This window comes from Ptychodera flava, chromosome 14 (genome assembly GCF_041260155.1).
Source record: "Ptychodera flava strain L36383 chromosome 14, AS_Pfla_20210202, whole genome shotgun sequence".
Classification (NCBI taxonomy): domain Eukaryota; kingdom Metazoa; phylum Hemichordata; class Enteropneusta; family Ptychoderidae; genus Ptychodera; species Ptychodera flava.
This window is the reverse complement of record NC_091941.1, coordinates 14761314-14785737: the sequence shown is the minus strand read 5'-3', so window position 1 is coordinate 14785737 and position 24424 is coordinate 14761314. Positions and strand designations below refer to the sequence as shown.

The 24424-nt window shown below is 37.2% G+C and overlaps 1 protein-coding gene and 1 long non-coding RNA gene across 2 annotated transcripts; one reads left to right on the top strand and one right to left on the bottom strand.

Annotated features, from left to right (window-relative positions):
- Window positions 1-1235: 1235 nt before the first annotated feature.
- On the top strand, window positions 1236-24127 carry LOC139149479 (protein O-mannosyl-transferase 2-like). The gene is given in 19 exon segments (XM_070721253.1): window positions 1236-1657; window positions 1999-2083; window positions 2687-2791; window positions 3494-3602; window positions 4050-4224; window positions 4596-4689; window positions 5418-5524; window positions 5964-6046; window positions 6238-6347; window positions 6927-7063; window positions 8158-8236; window positions 8849-9000; window positions 9585-9673; window positions 14804-14952; window positions 15543-15635; window positions 15638-15707; window positions 16470-16610; window positions 19315-19426; window positions 20000-24127. Coding segments are annotated over 19 exon segments (2271 nt in total). The 5' UTR covers window positions 1236-1382; the 3' UTR covers window positions 20106-24127.
- On the bottom strand, window positions 9993-14502 carry LOC139149480 (uncharacterized). Its single transcript, XR_011556116.1, has 4 exons — window positions 14136-14502; window positions 13012-13077; window positions 12595-12687; window positions 9993-12017 (listed from the first exon to the last, which is right to left on the bottom strand). It is a non-coding gene; the product is annotated as an uncharacterized lncRNA (long non-coding RNA).
- Window positions 24128-24424: the final 297 nt, after the last annotated feature.

The window sequence follows — 24424 nt, the reverse complement described above, 5'->3', positions numbered from 1 at the left end:
GATTAGACTGTCTAACTATGTAAAATATTCACAAGAATCAGCTGTGCATGTAGTTGCGGCAGCCCAAAAGTAGGCCTATGTTTAGCGAGCCATAGATCGACAATACACACATAGCACCAAAAGTAAGCCGTAGAAGTTGATAAAAATTCATAGGCACAAACTTAACTGCTTTATATGACCATAGAAACGTCTCTGACATCGTTTGTTGGGAAAAATGGGCTGAAATTGCCCCCCAAAAAACAGGAAAAATCACACTAACGGTCAAGTAGAACAGCGCCCTCATCACTTCCATTTGAACGAAATTCTAATATAAATATGCAAATAGGGGTATCTCCGCTCAAGCTGACACAGCATCGTACGCAGGGCTAATCATTCATTAGACTTTGTGTAAACTTCATCCGTAGCTTCTTGTCAATGCTATATATTTGAAGATAATTCGTATATCTGTGATGAAATTGTGAAAGTCAGTAAATCTGTAAACATTTACTGTAATGTGTTATAGAAATACGCACCTTGAAACTGATACTCTGACACTTTTACAAACTTTAACAAAGGAAGTTTAAATCGAGAGTTAGTTTTCCCAAGACTTCGGTTAATAAAAGGCAAGTTGGTGATACATATTAATCCATAGTTACTTGGGTTGGTTTGATCCTTCCCCCTTTTCGAGGATTGTTGTAATCTAATCTGATTTTAATACGATTTCAAGATGGTGACGTGTCCACCTTGGCTTGTCCTTTGTTGTTCTCATCAGCTGTCCCGTTAGCTGACGAGAACAACAATGGGAACAAACAACAGTTGAGACATCACAACTTCTACTCACTATTTTTATTCGGATTTGTATACCGCCGTATTTTTTGAGACGTTTATAAGTGAATACAAAAAATATATAACTCTGTTGCTTCCATAAGCCAGGTGGTAAGTAGCTGCAATAATTGTAGCCCTTGGTTGGTGTGGGGATTGGGCTTCTGTCGTGCGGCTCGCGCCTTGCCCCAACCGGGCCTGGTTGGGGCAAGGCGCGAGCCGCACGACAGAAGCCCAATCCCACACCAACCAAGGGCTACAATTATTGCAGCTAGGTGGTAAGCTGACAGAATTGCCAGATTTGGTCTTCTGTTGGATGGTTGACGTGTTATCATTTGACAATGTATCAAAAATACTCCATTCGATGAAAACAAAATCGTTTTGAATTTTATAAAACTGTCGGTGCTGGCGCTAGACATTCAAAACAGCTAAATGGGTCACAGTTGGGTCACAGCTGTTGTTCTACAGTTCTTTGGCGGCCGTAGTACGTGAGCGCATGAAATGGTGCACCCTCGATGTCCTTCGATTCCGACGGATTGATGAGGTGCACCGATGCTGCAACATAAAAACCTCATGTAAGTATGTCAGATAAACCTATAAGAGAAATGAATCGAGCGAAAAATCGAAACACGAAATCAGTAGCAAAGGACAGTGTCTCCACGTCTGGTGCAAACGATACCAGCAGCAGCAGCCGTTCAACAGCAAGGCAGACTACTTCCGGTGGAAAACTTACGTCGGAAAAGCTGCTAAGTACAGTTACCAATGGCCCTGGTTCCAAATGGTCTGTCTGTGCCCTTGTCACTGGACTTGCCTTCGCCACACGGTTGTATAAGATAGAAGAACCAGACCACGTTTGGTAAGTAATTGACCATGTGGTAAAAGTTAAGGATTACAATTGTTAAAATAGGATTACAATTAACTTATTCTGATGCTGATATGTAATGGAGATCTATTTTATGCTGATGGTGATGATGATGATGATGAGGAGGAGGAGGAGAGCTGGAGGACAATCATGATGATAAGGACAATGATGAGTTGCATTGCACTCACTGCACTCGTAACTGACCCCTTTGATGGTTTATATTTCGTCAAACTTTACTCAAAATCAAAGATAAAGCAAAGTTGTAGCTGAAAGTTAAGTAATTGGCTGATGCGCATGCATTCCAATAGTTTTACATTAATCTCTTCACATTACAGTTGGGATGAAACACATTTTGGAAAGATGGGAAGTTACTACATAAACAGAACATTCTTTTTTGATGTTCATCCACCACTTGGAAAGGTAAGTGTTGATTTGACAGTCAAAGAACTGGTGAGCCAAAATAATGAATAAACTCCACGACTGTTTTAAGCCACTCCATTATGTATTTTAATCTTCAAACTTGTTTTTCATCCTTTTTGGTCATTTATTTGTCTATTAAGCCATGATCAAAACTTGTCACATGGAAGGTATTGCATAGACATAACAATTTACCGCGAGTGAAGACTGGTTATGACATCACTCTTTTCGGTTGAAAACCTTTGCAGTTCATTAATGGACAGTAGTTTGTGCAAGATAAAATAAGACTTTGACACATATCAACTTGAGCTTGAACATCAAAAATTTTATCATGGTGTTACAATTAACTTCATAGTTGTCAGATTCACACACAGTAAATGTATGACCATGCTCTTGGTGCAGACACTAATTAAGATAGACACATTTTACACCATTGCCTGAAAATGTCCACGGAAGCAATTTAGTTCAGCCTATTATTTATGGTAAGTTTCCGACAAAATGTACATGTAAAAGAAAAATATTTGACATACTGTTTATATAATAATAGAACATTAATCATATTAGGGTTTGTGAGATTTCTAAATCTTTGAAGGAATTGTTACACAGATGCTGATTGGTCTATCAGGTCTTCTCACTGGATACAATGGTTCATTTGAATTTGAGAATCCGGGGGTCAAGTATGGAGACATCAATTATGTCGGCATGCGAACAGTGAGTATGGTAACACATTATTTAATATTTGCCATTATTTTGTGCAGAAAGCACATCTGTGAGATGAGAAGGTTGTACTGATATCATTTGTACACAGGTGATCCTTGCCACATCAGGATTATATTTTCAGTCCCATCCTTTTGTCTGCTTCAGGATTCACTTAAAATTCATTTGAATGAAGTATTTTGGATCAACACATTTTTTCATTACTGGCCAATTCATTTTTTAACCAGCGATATCAAGGTCATGTGAGATGTACAACTCTCTGACCGAATTTTAAAGTCTTCATGAGCATTTGCATTTATTTTGATGATATCAGAAGGTCAAGCTCACGGACTGCTTTCACAGATTGCAGGAGATAGCAGTTTCGTAAAAAAATGTAAGGATCATCAAAATGGAGGGACAGTACATTTTATAATTGAATCAATTGTAATTTCAGTCCTTCAATATACAAATTCACCGAATGCAATTAAAAAACTGGTGTTTTGGATGAATAATTTTCAGGCCCTGCTCATGATTGCAAAATGAGTTTGGTCAGTGTTCTTTACAAAGCAATGAGATAAACATCTTTCAAAAGCGAGCTTTAAATGGCACAATCTATTCCTAACCTGTCATTTCTAATTTTGGTCGCAAAAGAAGAAATGCACTATTTTTGGAAATAATTGAATACTGACAGTATAATGTTTGTTTTTCTCTTCACAGTTTTGTGCAATTCTAGGGTCATTGATCGTACCTCTGTCCTATCTCACTGTGTTTGAATTTTACAACTCTGTCACTGCCGCATTTTTGACCAGTCTTCTCATAATATTTGGTAAGGATAACTTGTCTGTCATAGCCTCATCATGTGAGATGTGCTTGGGGTAGAAAGGGAGTAAGTAGAGAGTGGTCTATGGAGATTAGAATAGAAGGACGGCGGGAAAGCGAAAATCTGCATTTTGAATGGTTGATGTCAGATAGGTCTAGTTATCTTAAGGTTGCTCCCTGCCTTTCTAAAATTAAGAATATGTTGCAAGTTTTCTCGGTTTCTCTTGAAAGGGGAAAGGATGAATATTCATGATTTTCTTTCCAAATTCTGTTCAGATTTTTTGAACCGAAGTATTGAATAACATGATAGAAATATACCAATACACAAAAATTGAATTATCCTAACACGCTGTCTGTCTTACGGTTACACTTATTCATCAAAATCTGCAGCTAACAGCCAGTTTTCTGATCATTGGCAGTAACACCGTAACTTGCCCTGCTTCATTCTCAACAGATACTGGATTTTTAACTTTATCACAGTACATTCTTCTGGATCCTATTTTGATCTTTTTTATTACAATTGCAACATACTGTCTGGCCAAGTTTGATAAAATTCAAGACAAGCCATTCACAAAATGGTGGTGGTTTTGGCTTGCAATGACTGGAGTCTTCCTTGCCTGTGCTTTCAGGTAGGTGTATTTGCCAACATTGGACACTGAGGGCGCTAGTCTTTGTTCATTCTATACGCTATGAGTTATTGTGTATCAAAAAATGTCAAACTGGAGACAGTTTTGAGTACTCTTATTGAACTTGTAAATAACAAAAATATGTGCCGATGATGTTCTTTCATAACCCTCAATTTTCTTCTGAATATGAAATTTTACAAAAGTATTATGCGGGGAACAAATAAAAATAGTTTGCGTTGCACAGACAAACAAAACCAAAACTTTCTGTTATGTTTTCATGGTTAATGATTTTGATCTTGATCAAATTTACCATTACTTGACCTTGACACACCCCCTCCCCCTTTTCTAATTTATTGGGGTTTTTTTATTTCCAGCGTGAAATGGGTTGGATTATTTGTAATATTACTGGTGGGGCTGAAAACAGTTTTTGATTTGTGGCAGTTGCTTGGAGACTTGTCACTGAGTAAGGTAGGTATAGGCGTGATTTTTGACCTGCAGTGTCACGAAAGAAATTCTGCATATCTCAGTATGATAATGTCCCATCCACCTTTTGCAAATTTTCTGTGCACCAAAAAATACAGCGTAACATGAAATACATGTCATACTGAAATAGAAGAACAAAGAGAGAGAATTTGAAAGAGAAGAAGAATCTGTTTTTCTCCCAAGATCTGACAGTTCACTGTCATTAGACTGTATGAAGTTGACAGTTCACTGTCATCAGACTGTATAAGTTGACAGTTTCACTGTCATCAGACTGTATGAAGTTGACAGTTCACTGTCATCAGACTGTATGAAGTTGACAGTTCACTGTCATCAGACTGTGTGAAGTTTACATAGTGTTCACTTGATCATTTATGTCAAAACTATCGGCCGCAAGTTGCATTTCGTTTGAATCGCTCAGTTTTTTCAATATTCATCAACAGTCGAAATATGCACATTTATTTTTGAAATATCCAAATTATACTGATTTAGTTTTTTCAAACTTGAATCTGCCTTATGTTCAGAGATGTTGTTGGCACAAAAAGTAAAATCAATGAAAAGGAAATTATTGAAAATTAGTCAATTCCCAGCAAGAATCTTAGTAATGATTTCCCGACATTTCATCCTGCAAAATAAGCTGTTGAGTTTACTTTATCGCCCCAGTAACATGACCAAACAATTTGATTAAATGAAGACTTCTCCTCCTTTTTTCCCAGACGATCCTACTTCATCACTTCCTTGCCAGAGCTCTTTGTTTAATCATGACTCCAGCGTTGATTTATATGGGATTCTTTGCCGTCCATTTCAAAGTGTTAGCATTCAGGTATGATTTCTATAGTATAATACAGCCAAGTGTTACCAGCAATTTGGATATTATCATTTTATTTCAGTCCCTAGAAGCTGCAATGTTGTAGCCACGACATGCAGTTTACAAATGAGAGCATGATTCCACCATGTTAAATCAGTATCATAATAAAAGCTACTGATCAAATTCAATTCAACGATTCAAATTTCTGTAGGATTTGACAAGTTGCAAAATATTAAGTTAATTAATTCTGTCCTCCTGTGGAAATATCAATCAAAATGATAAAGAGCTAGACTAACTTTATGATGCTGTTGACTATAAAATCAGTTTACAACCTTGCAGAGAAGGAGTCTATATCAATTCTTGAGTGAAAACTTTTCTTCTCAGAGATACTAATTAATACTGTGTTAAGGTATATGCCGTGAATGTGTAATCAATTATTGTTTGTCCTCAACAGTGGTTCTGGTGATGGATTTTTCAGCTCAGCTTTTCAGTCTACCCTGATTGGTAACAGCCTCTACAAAGCCTCAATGCCACAAGGTTGGTTACTTTCCATGTTTTTCACAGCTAGTATTCAACACATTTTTCCTGTTACATTATTTCAATACATAACAGATTTGCCTCAAAGATTTTTCAAAAATCACATGAGTTGTTATTGAAGTATCAAGGTATCATGTTAGTCCAGATAGAAGTGGATTTAAAAGTAATTATCAGTGAGTCGTCTCTTTCAGATTTAGTCTATGGTTCCATCATTACACTGAAAAACCAACGACCAGCAGGTGGTCTGCTGCACTCTCATTGGCACCTCTACCCAGAAGGCAGTGGTGCCATGCAACAGCAGGTAATGTCTCATAAAGTATATACTCATAGGCTGGTTGTAGTTACAGTCAACCAATCAAACGTTGCCATGCATTTCAGGCTTTAAATAATGTCAAAGAGCAAGTATATTTGCATTTTGTAACTGTAGATTCTCCTACAGACTCCCACAATATTTTTTACATCTTTAAACCCCTACCACTACTTGAGTGAAATGTTCATAAGTGAGTGCAGGCTTGAACCATTTATCTGTTAAAGTTAACCAAAGTCTTTCATGTTACGCCAGTGATATATGAAAGACAATACTGATTAGGGATGCGATTGCTTTAGCCATTTCAAGCCATTGGAATGGCCATGACCCCCCCCCCCCCCCAGAAGGGGGGGGGGGTTGAAAGCTGAGAACAGAGAGGGAACTAACATTTACATCTGTAAAGAGCTCAGACTCTCTCACAGAATCTTGGTAACTTAGTAACAGAGCTGGGCTACACTCACCACAAATTGTCAAGTGTAGGAGATGACCCCACTATGTCGACATAAAAAGATTGTGAGAGAAGACGATGGGAATTCTGGCTGATAACTTTTCAATATTCCTGGGTGATTTCAGATCACTGCCTACACACATAAGGATGAAAATAACAAGTGGATAATCAAGAGATTTGACCGAGATCCAGAGAAAGAAGACATGCAAAAACCTGTAGAATATGTGAAGAATGGAGATTTTATACGACTTGAACATTTGGTGTAAGTAGAGAAAACAATCTGACAGACCATGCCTTTTATATCAGTTTAAACTTTACTGGCAATGCTAAAATAAAAATAGGTATCCAGTTTGTCATTCATAATCTTTCGATTTTCCCTTCTATTATCAATTCACTTTCTTATAGCTGAATGTGTTCTGTGTCACTCTAAAACCGTTATTTACATTAAAAACTATCCACTGTTGATTGACCAATCAGAGTGCTCAATTCAGGGTGTTTTATTTACACGTAAAGCCCTGGTCACCAAATTCCAGAAACGAATGACAGCGCCGTAGTAAAGTACTGTCCAATCAAAAGTGAACATGTCATATTCTGTAGACATCTGGTACGTTTTAATATTCAAATTTGGTAATACAGCGGAAACCAGCTGCAACACAAAATCTGCTGTGCCCTAGGGCATTTATATAATGTGCCCTAGGGCATTTTATAGGATGTTCCATTACATTGGAAGGCTATTTCACAAATAAAAGTTTTAATTCATATCCTAAACATGTTACATTGACAAAGGGGACGGTTGACGTAAATACATTGAAAACGAAAATATATCAGTTAGGGGCGATAGTTTTTAAGTCGGATAAAACCCTCATACTCGGGCTCTTCTGGTGTATAAAGTCCAACCCTACGATAAAATGTCTCGGCCTGCGGCCTCGACATTTTATCGTTGGGTTGGACTTTATATACCAGAAGAGCCCTCGTACTCGGGCTTTATCCTATACTTATTTGTATGTATTCCTTGGTTGGCATATCATAGTTTATGTGATTGAAGTTTTTTATGTGTACAGGCTTTTTGTTCAGCCTGTACAGAATGCTATGCACAAGATCCATGTATCTTCTGTGAAGGTGATATGCAAAGAGTATGATATGATATGCTTTCTATGAAAATTTACCCACACAATATCAGTATACTGGTAACAAATTTTGCGTGCTTTATACATTGTAACGTGTACTGACATGATCAAACAGCATATCAATGAATACATATGTACATTGTACATGCACCAGAAACTTTATTTCGATAACACTTTCAAGTGATCAAATTTTCAAAAACCCAACACCACATGTACGTCGTCTTCTCAGGACACGAAGAAATCTTCACAGTCACAGAGAACCTGCTCCTCTGACACCAAGACATCAGCAAGTCACAGGTTATGGCGAGGTATATGTTATCTTTTTTCTTTGTTTTAAGTGATTGTCGTAATGAACAGTTTAGTCATAATAATCATTTCTCATGCATAGCCGAATCAACTCATATATCCAAATGAACGCAAGTTTTATAAGTATGCAAATTTGATTTGTAATCTCTAATTTTCATGTATATGTGAATTCAAAATCAGACAATTTTCATAAATTGCAAATGACAGTTAAAGACAAACGACTTGCTGGTTATATACATGTATAGTATAGTACTATGATGCAACATACTGGCTCTGGCTACAAAATGTTGTTTTCATCAGAGCTGCAATGTGGATGACATCACTTTCCTTTAGTTCTTGCTCGGTCAGGCAGATGTCATCATCTGTAGCAATATCAATATCGTTAAATTGGAAATGAAAGATACTCAGACAAGCCAACTATAAACACACAAATGCAGAGCAGCAACTCTGTGGTTCACTTTCCATACATTATGTTAGATCAAGTTACAGCTAGGTAGCTTCAGTTATCCAGTCTACATACAGTATAGAGAACAAGTCATTTTCCCTAACCTTGATATTTTTTCTGGTTTTTTTTTACAAAACTGATCCAACTGTCTCTTGTTTTTGACTTTCAGGATGGCATAGGTGATGTCAATGACATTTGGAAGATAGAGATAATTGATGGCCCAGACAATGTCTACATCAAAACAGTGCGTACCACAGTGAGGCTGATTCATTATGTCACTGGATGTGCCCTCCACTCACACTCCAAAACTTTACCAAAATGGTAAATGCCAATGTCCTCTTTTACTCAATTTTTGTCATCCAAGTCTTCTTGATTTTAAAGGGACCCCTTTTAACATTGGATGGTTTCAGCAGCATCTGTCAATTTCCCATCAAACATTCTTTATTGCCAGTATAATTCTTGCTGTAACGGTGTATAATTCTTCTGTTCTGTTTTGGTGGTATACACTGAATAGTATCCGTGCTACTTCACTGGACGATTGTTTCAGAATATCAGTGTAATCTTCTTTTAAATGTCAGATTACCATTCAATTTTATCAGTGTAATTACCATCCAAATTTAACAATAGGATACGTAGAATACAAGTCATGATGAGACAGTATTGTTCAATTATCTTCTAGAAAGACTGAATCATAGTGATGTCCAGATTTTGAGATTGTTAATGCCCTGTTAAGTGTTTTTTCAGATTGTTACATACTTGTACAATCCCAATCTCCAACATAGTACCTGTTAGCTGAAGTGGTGCAAAAACCATTTGTGAACACCAAGGAAAATGTTGTATTTTATGAACTGCTCAATTTCTAAGGCTGCACAAACCTTGAACTGTGAATTTCTTTTCAAAATCAGGGGTTGGGAGCAGTTAGAGGTCACCTGTAATCCGCATATCAGAGATAAGAAAAACCTGTGGAATGTAGAAGACCACATAAATGAAAGACGTGAGTTAATTATGCCTCTGTGCATTTACCGTATAAGTTCTTCTTTCTCTGCATAATGGTTACATCTCAAAGGAGTGTAGTAGCCTGTATTTACAGAAGCCAATCAGTAACATCGCTGCAAAAAGTGCACTGCAAAAGCTGTATTGTGCTGGGGCATGTTCCCTTGGTAAACATGGCTGTCATTCCGGTTTTACCATACTAGACAGATACCCGTGCTTTGCACGGGTCAAATATTGAATCGAATCATCATTAGACAACATGGGGATATCTTATCTATAGAAACAATGCCATATGGCAGGAATGACTATGTAATTTTTTAATCATTACTTTATTTCATAGAAAACAATACTTACTTATAAACAACATTCTCAGTAAAGCAATCCTCACCCTCAAAACTATCAGACATGACTCGTATATTAGAAAATGACAAACTCTCGAAAGTGATAAAGTCCAATGTTTGTCCCCGAGACTTATTAATTGTAATAGCAAAGGCTGGACGAATCGGAAATTGTTGCCTCCTTAAATCAAATGGCAAGCCAGAATCTGAAGGCGTAATTGTAATTCCAGGTAAAAATACTGACTGTCCCGCATGTTTTCCTGTGGTAATAATGGCTTCAATAATGCGCTTACCAAGATTAGCAATTTTTAGCCTTGTTCCATTTAGAAGGCCTTGTGAAGGACTCAAATTTCTTATAAGCATAATGGGACAGTTAATCATTATTTCATAGAAAATAATACTTACTTATAAACAACATTCTCAGTAAAGCAATCCTCACCCTCAAAACTATCAGACATGACTCGTATATTAGAAAATGAACGAACTCTCGAAAGTGCAACATATAGTTGTCCATGAGTGAATACCGGTTCTCTTATGTCAAGTCCAATAAAGTCCAATGTTTGTCCCTGAGACTTATTAATTGTAATAGCAAAGGCTGGACGAATCGGAAATTGTCGCCTCCTTAAATCAAATGGCAAGCCAGAATCTGAAGGCGTAATTGTAATTCTAGGTAAAAATACTGACTGTCCTGCATGTTTTCCTGTGGTAATAATGGCTTCAATAATGCGTTTACCAAGATTAGCAATTTTTAGCCTTGTTCCATTTAGAAGGCCTTGTGAAGGACTCAAATTTCTTATAAGCATAATGGGACAGTTTTTTTTCAAACATAACTTATGAGGGGGGAGTCCAGATGGTGTAAGGTGAATTAAGAAATTCTACTGGGTAAAGTCTGGCATGATTGGTATCAGATACTGAGTCTGCACTATAATAAGTTTTACAGATAGTTGAAGGAAATATATCCATGACTTTGGAATTTATACTGTCCACAGTTGCATTAGTTGGTGCTAAAATAGCTCGGTTAATGGCACTATGACCCAAATCTGTTGAATCTCTCAAGTTTGGAAAGACGTTATGTATCAAAGTGCAAACAGTATCATTTACATCTTGTTTTTTCTCTATGCAAATATTTTTGGGTAACTTAATTTTTGGTTTGTCATCATGAAGATATTCAGTCTCAGTACCATCTCCAACACGAAGAAGAAACTCTTCAAAATCTCGTTCAGAATCATGTGATTGACTACGAATACGCATATTGATTTGCAAATTAAAGATGCGGAAATGGGTCCACAGAAATGACTTTTGGATACAACTATCAACAATGTCTGCTTGGGATCCATTGCGAACGACAGGCAGAACCTGCCTAAAGTCCCCCCCCCCCCCCCCCCAGAACTACTTTTCCACCAAATGGCATATCTGAATGCATGATGTCACAAATGTTTTGTGGACACACTCCATCACATATTTGTGGATCATCGGTGCTTCATCCTAGATGACAATAGATGTATTAGAAATTAACTTAGCAAGAGTACTTTGTCTTGAAATGTTGCATGTGCTGTTTTGAAGTATTGGTATTGGAATTTTAAATCTAGAGTGAGCTGTTCTTCCACCGTCAAGCAGTTCAGCTGCTATACCTGATGATGCTACAGCTAATGCAATGCGCTGTTTTGAGCGAACACGGGCTAATATAGTGTTATACAAAAATGTTTTCCCTGTTCCACCAGGTCCATCAAGAAAGAACAGAGATGATGCATCAGGGGATTCGATGGCTTGTAAGACAGCATTGTAAACATTAAGTTGATCTTGATTAAGCATCTTTTCATTTTTGTCTGCTTTTAATGATTGTTCTTCAACAGAATAGCAAGTTTCATCTTCGATAAGACAGCTAGTAGCTTTCAGTTGCTGTTGTGCTTCAGGCATCCCTGGAAAGTCTTTCAATGATTTCCCATGCTTGTTGAGTAAATCTTCAATATGACAAAGTGTACAATTTATGTCATGTTGTGCACGTATCTATAGAAAATAGTAAATTGGGAAATTGATGTTATTGCAATTCCTTGCTCATTCATATGCATACTTGCAAATAGGTCAACTTTTTTGTTACAAACTTGTGCTATCATCTGATCATAGAATTTTCAATATAATGTAATAGTCCCAGAGCCAGAAGTTTTCAAATTTTAGATTCTTAACTTTTTGACCATGTTTTTTGCTTAATTTACTTACATGCATGATAATTTTAACCCATCTACTTGCGACCGAATGCAACAGTCATTCCTACATTTATTAAGTGCAGGTTCAAAATAGTGATCTTTGACTGCTTCTACATTGTAAGGCTAACAGCATATTTATTTTTGGAACTGTGATGTGACTATGAGGACATTCAATTATCAACCCATTCCTCATACATTCACAAACCTGACCCTCAGCTGATTAGTTCTGCCCTCAAGACTACTATAGCAATAGACAGATTGACTTAGAAACATAAGGATTATGTACACCAGATAAATACTGCCAATACTGATTCCTCTGCAATATATCCATGTGGCAAACAGAAGCAAAAATGTAGAAGTTGTAGATATGCAAGACTCACCTGCAAAGACTTTTGATGTTACGGTTGGAGTCTTCAAGCTCTTCAATGGCGACTCTTTTCTGGTCAGTTTCTGATCCAGTGTCTGTGTTGTAACTGCCACAAAAAAGATTTGTTCAGTTAATACAGAGTTATAACTTAATTGTTCTGTTTTCCTTTCCTGTCCCATCATGTTATCATGCCTTCGTTTCATTGATACAGTGGTGTGAAATAAAGCTGCGTCTGTTTATCTCACAAAGGAGGAAAAATTTTGACAGCACGTTGCATGTTCAGTGGAAAACAAAAGGATCCCTTATGAATGTCTACATTAGTCCTGTTTCAGCATACTTCAATTACCATCATCCACATTTATATGTCCGTACACTTTGCTGTGCCAAAGTGGATACTAAGCAGTTACATTGGTAATGTACATGTACTTACCAAATGATGATTGCGAGGTCTGAAGTTCTGCTATGGTTGTGGTAATATTCTTGCGTTTTGGCATGTCTACACAAAGGAGAATGTGAACAAAGATGATAGGTATTTTGCATTAAAGACAACTCAGTACTCTGTCAACTATAATAATAACACAATTATTGTTTGAGTTACATTTGTCTTTCTTTATTATAAGGAAAGTTGGGCAATTAAAGTAGAGATAAGAAGTTGATAATTCATATGTTAAGCACTTCAGGAGAGGGTACATGTATATGCACTCGGCTTACATAGTTTACCACTGATATCTCAAGCTCGAGTACGTTGAAAGTTTCACTTCAGCGCGACATAAAAATGACGTTAAAGTCATGGGTACATCATGGATATAACATGTTCGCTATACGCCCCTATCATAAATATTTCTAATAGGGCTGACATAGATACATGGAAAGTAATAAAAAAATATCATTCACAAAAACACTGCCTCAAGTCAAAGTAAACGTTACTGTACTCATGGTTTTAGAGGAACCACGCTGTGTAGTGTTTTAATGTCGTCGGCTTTTTAATCCATAGAACTGACACGATATCAAACCCCTCTGTCACTCGTTCTCTCATAGTTCTCGCAGTCGCTGCTGCGCATACCATGACTTACATGACAGGGAATTTGTCGATAAATTTCACGATAAATATTACAAATTATGTGTGAGGCGTCAAAAACTGTTAAATTTAAAAACGAAACTTTCCTTTTCTTGAAGTTGAGTCTCCGTTCAAAAATGTCATTCAATAGAGAATGCAAAGCAGGTGCGGTCGATGGAATTTGGCAAGGCCGCTTTTGTACAGGTGTGCAAGTTGACGGTTGAAATGAATGACCTCATGTCATGCTGCATGGCTGCAAAAGTAAACTTTAAAATGATTTCAAAAGTCGGCAAATCAAACAAACTCAAAATTGTAGTCATCGCATAGAGTGTTGTTGTGAAAAGAAGAATAAGGATAGGCGTTACTTAGTCAAAAAAAAAATTCAACACCCGAGTCACTGTGAAGTCTTAGTCAAAAACGAAAAATAAAACCACAGACACAGTGAAGTCACATGCCATGGTGCACGCAGAAATTACACGTTGCAATGGTTGGCTTACCTGATAGTTTTGCTCACAATAAACGAAATCTTCTCCATTACACTAAACAACATAACTTATCGCCGTAGCAAATTCCCCCCATTCCCCGTCAATGAGTTCCGCGAAAACTGCTCGCTGTATGAACGGCCGTACCGGGACCACTATCTTGACACGTTGCATATTCCTCCGAGGAGTCTTGAAATACTGTCCGGTCAAATGCAGTGCGGCAGGCTTTATAGTTCAGAAATACAATCTGCGCATGCGTACTATGTCGGTAACTTTCGGATGTTGGCCGAACGATGGCCGATCATCGCCTTTGTTTCGGCCGTGAGTGTACGTTTGTATGTATTGTTTGCGTATTGTTTACACTCACAGCCGCCATTTTCAAAAGCGAGCAGTGTTCGGTGACGGCGAATGTGAAAACTTATCTATGTGTAGCGGTCGATCCACGCAATAACGATGATGATTTGGGGAGATGTCAGACAAAGCTGGTAGGTGAGCATAACTATGCCATCAGATTGGTGCTTCATTGCCTCAATTCGGAGAAAAATTGGTACGCAAAACGAAGTCTCCTTATTTAGTATTATAGATGATGGATATACACTACCATGGTAACTGAGAAATGCTTTAAAACTCATGTTGGCATGCTACATCTGTCATTCGCTCTTTGATACCTGGTTCAATTTCAGTACCAAACAGCAGTTTTGAAGTATTTGCTCCGTCGTTATTGGAGAGTTTTCTTGAATCACATGCGGTGATGGCTCAGAGTAACAGTGGACTGAAACCCAAGGAAGGTGAAGTCACTTCAAGGCCTTGGCAGTGGCCCGTTAATTATAAGGTAATGGTACTAGTTTTTTCCAATCACATTTTTCAAACCACCGAATTTTCACAAGACTCTATTGATTACCATGGCGATGTTGGACCTCTCAAGAAGTACTAGTTTAAAGCCAGATTTGGTTAATTACAGGCACTTGTGCTTACCGTGCTTACTTGTGCTTATGGTAGACCGTGTGAAATGTAAATACAGCAAAATTACTGTACAAAAGCTTCTGAGTTGTCACTGGTTTTTACTGCAAGTCCAACTGCCTTTAAGCATTAAGTTGTGAGAACATGCAGATATTGCAATGTACAGGAAAGTTTCCAACCACAGATAAACCTAGAACATGATGTTGCACCAACATAGTTGGTTGGAGAGAGGGGAGGGTCTTGGCCATTCATATGGCTTGCAATGGCTATAGCAAAATACCACAGTGATATTGTAGACCCAGCAGTATCTTTAAAATATTCTCAGTTCAGACATTTGATTGTTCAATATCAAACTTTCTCATTTGAGACATACTTTTCACAATATATTTTGTAAGCTGGTAGGAAATCTCATTGAACAATATAAGCAGTTGTTTCAAGGACATGCTGCTGCTATTTTTACAGGGGCAAAGATTCTCCGGAGTGAATGAGACTGACTATCGTGTCTATTTACTGGGCAATCCCATCATTTGGTGGAGTAATCTAGCCGCCATTGGTGTATTCTGCACCTGGCATTTATATTCGCTGTCATGGCACAAAGAGGGATAGAAGGCACTGGTAAATATGAAGGTGAGTTATCATCTGATGCTTTCATAGGCAGTGGGATGATAATGACATTCTACATTTTGTGCAAAGACGTCAAAAGAGAGAATTGATGAAGTTCCAAAAATAAAACACACCAACATTGAGTAGTTTCCAAAATCTAATTTTCACAAACTACCAGTCTGCTCTCTAAAATCTAGATCATTTCTTATCACTTGCAGTTTAAAGACCCTTTAGCATGTGTTTTTTCAACAAGATGGTTTGAAATGAAATACAACTTATGTAAAAAGTGTGACTTCAGAAGTACATTGGTGATAAACACACAACTTCGACTTACAACTCAATTTTAGAGTTGCAACTCCTGTGTTACATGGATATGCACCAAAATTTAATGGCCCTAATCTATGCCAAGGATTTACTGGTGACGCTTTCAAAGACACTATATAGCTCAATAACAGGAATCAAAGCATCTCTCAGAAGATTTGATGTATTCTTTTGGTCAGGGAAATGCAAAAGGATACAGCTAATAGGACTTTGAAAATTCTGTGCATCAGCACTGTACTAGTACGGTACATAGAGTGTGTCAATTTTCCTGCTCAGTCAGTGGTACGTCATTTTCGTTCAGCAGGATCATGGCTAATTGATATCATGGCTGTAACACATAATTGTTGTTCATAAACGAAAAATAGATTTATCAGTCCTAAATACTTAAATCAGCTAAGCACAAGTTCAAAACATTTCTACATTGTAATTTGTCGTATTTGCTGTTCTCCTTACTTTACAATTTAGAGTTGAAGAAGAAATTCCTGTACAGCTGTACCTGGTTTCTGATTGGCTGGGCACTGCACTACTTTCCGTTTTATCTGATGGGAAGAGTTCTCTACTTTCATCATTATTTTCCTGCCATGGTGTATAGTAACATGTTGACAGGTATGTACTGTCATGAATTATGCAGCATTGGTGAGATACTACCGGTACCTTGTCTTGTAACAGTTAGACGTATCTACTGTTTTGCCTGATTGTGTTATGTTGTGTTGCACTTCTATTAGTCTACCACAGCTTTTACTGTTACGTCAATGGTTGCTCTGTGAAATAATGTTCCTAATGCTCACAGATTGCGTTACAGATTTGGTATTTCAGGAACTGTATGGGATTGGTTCAAATCGTATTTGCGGGGTCGTACGCAATTGGTCTGTGTTGAGTCAATTGTGTCGGAGGCACAGTTCCTTGAATGCGGCGTCCCCCAGGGTTCGGTCCTTGGACCAATTCTTTTCAGCTTATACATTGCACCATTAGAGGATATCGTGACCAAGTATGGCTTAATTGTATGATGTATGCAGATGACACCCAATCTTATATCACTTGTTAGCGAGTCCCGATCGATGTTATCGAGTCTTGTATGGAGAATATCCGAGGGTGGATGAGAGAAAATATGCTGGTTCTCAATGACGGGAAGACAGAGATTGTACATTTCTCATCTAAATTCAAAGGTGTCGGCCCGGTAACTCGCTGTGATGTACAGATTGGTGATGTCACCATACAGCCTTCGAACGCAGTTCGTAATCTTGGTGTTACCATGGATACAGTCGGTAGTATGTCGGCCCATGTTGTTAATATTTGTAGGTCAGCCTCCCATGCGTTGTGGAAGATAGGGAAAATTCGTAACATCTTAGATCAGAGCACTACAGAGAAACTTGTTCACGCTTTCATCACGTCTCGCTTAGATTATTGTAACAGTTTGCTTTTTGGCCTGCCAGCTTATGAAATTCAAAAGCTGCAAACGATTCAGAACTCTGCAGCTCGTTTAATTACTAGAACAAGAAAAACAGATCATATCACTCCTTGTCTTTACAGATTGCATTGGCTTCCAGTTAAGCAAAGGATAGAATTCAAAATTCTTGGCATCACTTATAAGATACTCAATGGTCACGCTCCAAAGTATTTAGGTGAATTGCTTACAGTCCGTGACACTCAGCGCACACTTCGCTCTCACTCTAGTGTTGTAAATTTATATCAGCCAATAGGAAACACAGTGTATTACGGTGATAGGGCTTTCTCAATTTGTGCACCTTGCTTATGGAATTCTCTGCCATTACATATTCGAGCTGTTCAGTCATTCGATGTTTTTAAAAGTAAACTGAAAACTCACCTTTTTACGTATTTTTATTCATAATTTTTTGTACTTTTTATGATGAATTTTTATAACATGTTGCTAATTTTAACTTTGCTTTTTTACTGTCAGTTTAAAACAATTTTATGTTTCATCCCTCTCTTTGTTGATTTTAAGTGTAAAGCGCATTGAGATTATTTTTAATGTAATGCGCTATATAAAAATAAAGATTAAGATTAAGATTATATGGTAGACATGTCAACATGACTTGTTATTACCCCTCTTTGTAGCCGTGTACTGACCATTGCACATATTACGCTGCTCCTCTACTGTGTTAATTAAAGTGGCATCATTTTTTGGTAATATCATTCAAACGAGTTATCTTTAATACCAATTTGCAATTACATTCACATTTTAACTCAGAAGATAAGAAACTGAGAAGTTAGCAATTTGCTTGCCCACTGGATTTTGATATCCAAAGAGTCATTGCTCCTCTCTGGCACTCTGGTAATCTCAGCTAAGTTGTACAGAGATGTCTTAAACCTGGTCAGTGTGCAGTATTGCACATTGTAGTGGCAGAGGTGATAACCTTTCATCTTGTTGACTTCCTAGAATATGATTAACCCTTTGAGCACCAAAGTCAATTTTTGTGGCCTTTAGAAAATGTACCCTGGTCAGTTTTTTTTAGATTTTTGCTAAAATTTTGATATAAAAGTTTAACCACAGTCCCTCCACCAAACGTGTTGGTGGAGGGACTGTGGTTTAACCTATTAATGCGATGTCCATTTTGTCAAAAATTATAAAAAAAATTTCAGAAAAATTCACAAAAATTGATAAAATGATGCACTGAAATTTTGGCGGGAAAAAATTGAAGCGCTCAATATAGGTTAATCAGAGCGATAGTACACTTCAGAGCTGTCTGCTACAAAATTAGAAACAGTAAATGAAATGTTTGATCCTATATATCACGTCCTGAAATCGTCCTTCTTTATCTCTACTTCAGATGATTCATTCCTGACTTCCAGGTCATACACTATATAATTGTCATCTTCAAAATACGATGTACCATCAAAAAATCATTACAAAAAGACAATGCCACTCCAAGACTGATGTAATTGTATTTTGCTTTCCATTAATGCCGTCATGATATTCATTACCAAAGCTATGAATAAACATCAGTAAAACAATAGACAACTATTTGCATCCTGAATCTTCATCGTAAGTAATCACTTGAATAGACTTAGGACTATGCTTTATTCAACACAAAACCTAAAAATACAATAAATTGTGAAAACTGCTGATGCCCAGATTCATTTGGCAGAAAATATTATGCCCTTATCATTGCCAGTAAATCTTTAACTGCCAAAACATGTACACCCAATCACGAAATTGTCACAGGGGTATTTCAGAAATTCACAATAGAGAACAGTGCATCGCCGTTTTGTGGTGGTACAGCATAGCAAGACTGTAATAACTGTAGATACCATTCAGTGACGCTCTCTCTTACCACTTGGCATTTTGTAGGTGTCCTATTGGATTATGCGTTATCAGGCCTTCACAGCTACAAACTGCCATACTGTAATATCAATATGTACATGGCTGGCAATGCAGTTATCGTCGCAGTGATCATTCAAAGGTGAGAATCCTTGCTTATGTTCTGATGGAAGTTTTCAATATTTATCAATCAAACACAGCGGTGCAAGTATCCCTTCAAACTAGAGTTTGTCTTTTTTTGCACACGATATTCTTATGTAAGGTATGCTTCTTTTCATACATTCCCAGATATTTAACCCTTTGAGCTCCAAAGTCCATTTTACACGACTTTATAAAATATAACCCTGACAATTTTTTCTAAAATTTTGATCAAAAACTGTAGGCGATTAAAAGTAATGTCCATTTGGTCTAAAATTGTCAAAGCAATTACAAAAAATCCATAAAAATTGGTAAAACTTTGCACTCCAATTTTGGCGGGAGAATTTATAGCCCTAGTCAAAAGCTTAAACTTTTATATGATGAGGATGTCCCTGCAAAGTATAGGGGCAATTTATCCTGGTACATTTTTAATGGAGATGAGAGTACAGTATCCTCAATTCTAAAGTTATGTTAAGGTTATTATTGGAAAAATCTTCAGTCTTGGTTACTTTAGATTTGGAGGCTATTTTCTATTCACAATTCTGACTCTATTCTTGGAATATTTTTTTATTTTCAGTTTTGCCCTTTTTTATCCACTTTCATACGGGATGCATGGAGAGCTGGCAGAAAATGTGAACAGTACAATGTCAGGATTGAAGTGGATGGAATCATGGGAAATATAGCCACGTATTTGTAGAGTACATGAGGTTCATTCACTAACCATGCAAGATAATGGGATAATGCCGTTTATACCAAGGTCATGATACATTGATACTGAGGTCTGCTTTCTCAATAACAATTCATGTTTCCTCTTATACTTGAGGGGGCATTCTGTGTACAAGGGTAACATTCCGTGATTTGCTGTTTCAATTCAGAACATGCCAACAACACAGCCAAGGGATCTATCTGTGTGGACACGTACAATCTCCGATAAAGTATGTTTATTATCCAAGTATTAATTGCTTTGCATAGCAAAGTTAATGCCGGAGAAAGAATGTATGGAAAGCCAAGACAACAGGAAGCTCTAGATGCTTGAGTGATATTTACTATCAGCATCAGTATTCAAGATTGAGATAGGCCTGATAGACAAAGAGCTTGTACAAAAACGCCATATCACACGGTGCTTACCTAAACAGTCTTTGCTGGTTTTGAACTTTCACGTTTGCCTGTTTGAAACAGGCATATAAAACCCAACTTCAAAGCAATAAAGTGACGCCACAAAAGCAGACAAAATTAACTAAGATGAAACAAGTGCAGTAAGCCCTATGACTGGCTACAATTGCGGTTTAGATGTGTTTGGTGGGGAAGACCCCTCTACTGTGTCAACAAAGTAGGGTCATCTACAGCAGTGATTTGGCTCAGATGAGTGAGAACTTGCCTGTTTGTTTCAGCATTAAACTTTAATTGTCTTAGTGGCTTTCCCTAAGGTTCCTCCCTATCCGCATGATGGCTTTTCCTGAATTCGTCTATAGTTTGGAAGTACCTTTGATTATGGTGCTCTTTACTCTTCTGTAGTCGATGTGATAGTACTGCTGTAGAATATATTTCACAGAAATCAAAACTATTATCGGACAAAGAGTTGATGGATAAAATAACCTTGTGCCTTCATTGTTGGCGTGCAGGCCTGCTGATGACTGAACGTTTAATTGAGAGCATTGATAATTTGTGATAATCAAGTTACATTATTCAAATGGCAAAACTCTGGATGTATCCCTTGAAAATTGAATTTTGTAGACCATGCTATGTTTTCAGTCTCATTAAATCAAAGCCATGGGTGCATGTGTACACCAAACAAATTTTCTGGTACGGAGCTAAATTATGCTGAGAAATTCCTACCCAAACATGAATCACTGTCTGATAATCATATAAATAACAAAGGTACGGAATCCATTGTGATCGAACATGACCCATTCATGGAGCTTTTTTCCTTAATGTGCCATTCACATGACAAAACACAAGCTCGGTGCAAGTGATGTACCCATGATGTTATAAATGTGCCTGTTTACTTGATAATTAAGTCTGCGTTTAATATAATCACACATTTGGTGATTTCAAAGGAAGCATGTATTTTTCTCACGTCAAAACGTCATCCAGCCATAGACCCTTAAAAACGTTTTTCTCGAGGGTCTATGATCCAACAGACATTCTAATCAATTCTGTCTGCTTCAGTGTTGTGTTACCAATCCACTGTTGGTTTTTCCTGACTGTTTCGCAAAGCCAATCACAACACAAATTTCCAAACTTTGGTATAATCAGCCTTGAAATACCATGAAATTCCCAAAACTTCGTCATGAATAAGAAGCGAGATCGCTTTTACAGGCTATCATTATAGAAAGTTATTGCACGACAAGTGATTGCCAAGAGACAAATGGGTGTAAATGCAGGTAATATGGCTTAATGGGATTATTTAATATATAATGGAGAAGATTGGAATATTTTACCATGGAGAAATTAATGCTAAAGTCACAGCTTTTTGGAATTTCAGTGATCACCTCATTTAGGCGTTCATTTTGTTTTTTAAACAAACAAACCTGTGTGCATCTAGAGTACATGTGTATGATGTTTATGAAAAACACCAACGAAATTTTATTCCACTCAAAACAAAATTCTTCCATTAGCCTTCCAAACCCCAGGCCCTTGATGCTAGAATTAACGCAATGAGAGTTCTGTGCAGTGTGTAATTGTTAAAGGCTATAATGTACCATGGTGACTGGGGGACCTACAAGAAGGAAAAAATGCTTATTTTAAGCTGTTCTTTAGACAGAATATTTACTGCCATGTGTCTAATTACTGTATGTGACATGCATTGTACTTTTCAAAGGCTTTTTTGTCAATTGACATTCTACAATATTAAATTTTATTCCCATATTTTTTCAAAAGACTAAGTGTACTTTCTTTATCCTCAACTTCTTCATTTCTGCAGTTTTGATAGATATATTTTTGTTGAATCTTTTTTTGTGACAGTTAACTGACCATGCTCAGAGTTTTCTAGAACCTTTTTATCTGAACAATCTTTTTTGCACCTTTCACCTCTACAGAAGTTATAGGGCCTTTAGCTGTAACTTTTGATGATTCAAGTTTTTCACAATACTTGTTCCACTTTCCAAACCATATGCATTATTAGATACACAGTATTCAGGAGGCAGCATTGAGAAGCTAAATAGTAGGTTTTTACCTTGCTGTGGGGAACAAGAACTTGCAATTTACATCAAATATAGGCAAAGATAGCGAAAAGGCATTAAAGGCCATGAGCTACAACGCTGCGAAATTTGTCCAACCTCCATTTTCCTCCTATATTCATTGCAATCTGCAAATTGAACAATATAGTCATTAACTATGCCTCAACAACGTTTGCTTGTGGCAGAATAGGCAAGAAATTTAACACATTTTTGTTCATTTTGAAATATCCTGCCGTTTTCAAAATGTTGCCATGTTATGTGAAAAACAGGGAATTTTTTGTCAAAGTGGAGTGAATCCATTTCCCGTCCTTTCAGTGGGTTGCACCATGTTGTATTTGTAAAGATTCAAATGTGTACATGCACCATTTACGCTGTTTATCATGTAGTTGCATGGAGGCAGCCATATTTGGGTGAATGCAGCACCCGTTTATTATTTGTGTTACTGAAACCTCCTCATGCAGCCCTACTTAGTGGATAATTATACTTGAGTAAGCATTTCTGAGTAAGAACATTTCTATGGACTAATTTTAATCTAAATGTAAAATCATGAAAATAATGATGCCAAAAGTTGCAGCTCGTACGTGTGCCTTTAAAGATTTCAGCAACTGTCCTGTTAAGTAGGAAATTTATGCAGAAGTGTCAACTTCCAACCCCCACCTCTGCAGGGTTTATGTCCAGGATTTGGAAATCATTCTTAGGATACTCCAACCTCAGGCAAAACAATCAAGAACATACCACCCCCCCCCCCCAGCAAATCCAATACAGTCCTGTATGCACTGAGTTCTAATTAGGTTTGATCTGTAGAACATTCCAGAGGTGAATGAGCTCAGACACTATGCACAGACAGATATAGGCCTAGGCCCTAATGGAGTGTATAGCATATTATGATATAGCTTTGTCAATACTTGTGAATTTTATGACGTCATCCGCTAGCTTGTGACTGGTAATGTGTGGGCCCAGATATTTCCTGCATCTTCGAATTCCAAATTGCCAAAACTATAAGATAATAGCAATGACGCATGCCTGTAACCCCTTCCAATTTAGACCATAATTGACTGAAGCAAACTTTGGACTTCATATTGTACTTAGCTTCGCCTTGTACATCGTCTTGTGCAAATGTTCTTTTCGTTGATTATTGTCCGGGATCGGGTACATTACATCTTTAAGCTTATATTATGTGCGACTGGTGCGTAAATTGCACAAAATCATCGCTGATGCTTCCCATCGGGGCCATTTAATACCTTTTCCAGCTCTTTCCTTCTGGGAAACGTTACAGATTTTTGAAGTGTAGAACAAATCGTTTTAAAAACAGTTTTTATCATAGAGCAGTTCAAAACTGTCATGTCAAAATCTAATTTATCTTCTGTTTAGTGTTAGGCCTATTGGTCTGTTTTTTTTATTGGCTTAGGAGGTTTTATACTGTCACTTTTTTGTGTGTGTATCACTCTATGTTTTTATGCATTGGCGAGGCACATTCCTTTACAAATCGTTGTTCGAATCGGCAAATAAAGTACTATTATTATTATTAGGCCTACTATTATTATTATTAAATCTTGTAAATAATGAAATGTGAATTTTAACAATAAAATAATAGTATGTCCCGTATGCGTAAAAAGCGGAGATGAACTTACTTCACTGTAGTGAGCTTAAAATCACTTGACGGGTAAGCTTACGGGTATGGGTAACAACACAGGGACCTAGAAATCTGGTTGTTGTGTTGTTGTTGTATTGTTATTGATGTTTATTAGTCTTCTTCTTGTTGTTGAACAATAAAATTCAATGAACATAGCTATTGTGTTGTTGTTGTTTCAAACGTAATGTAG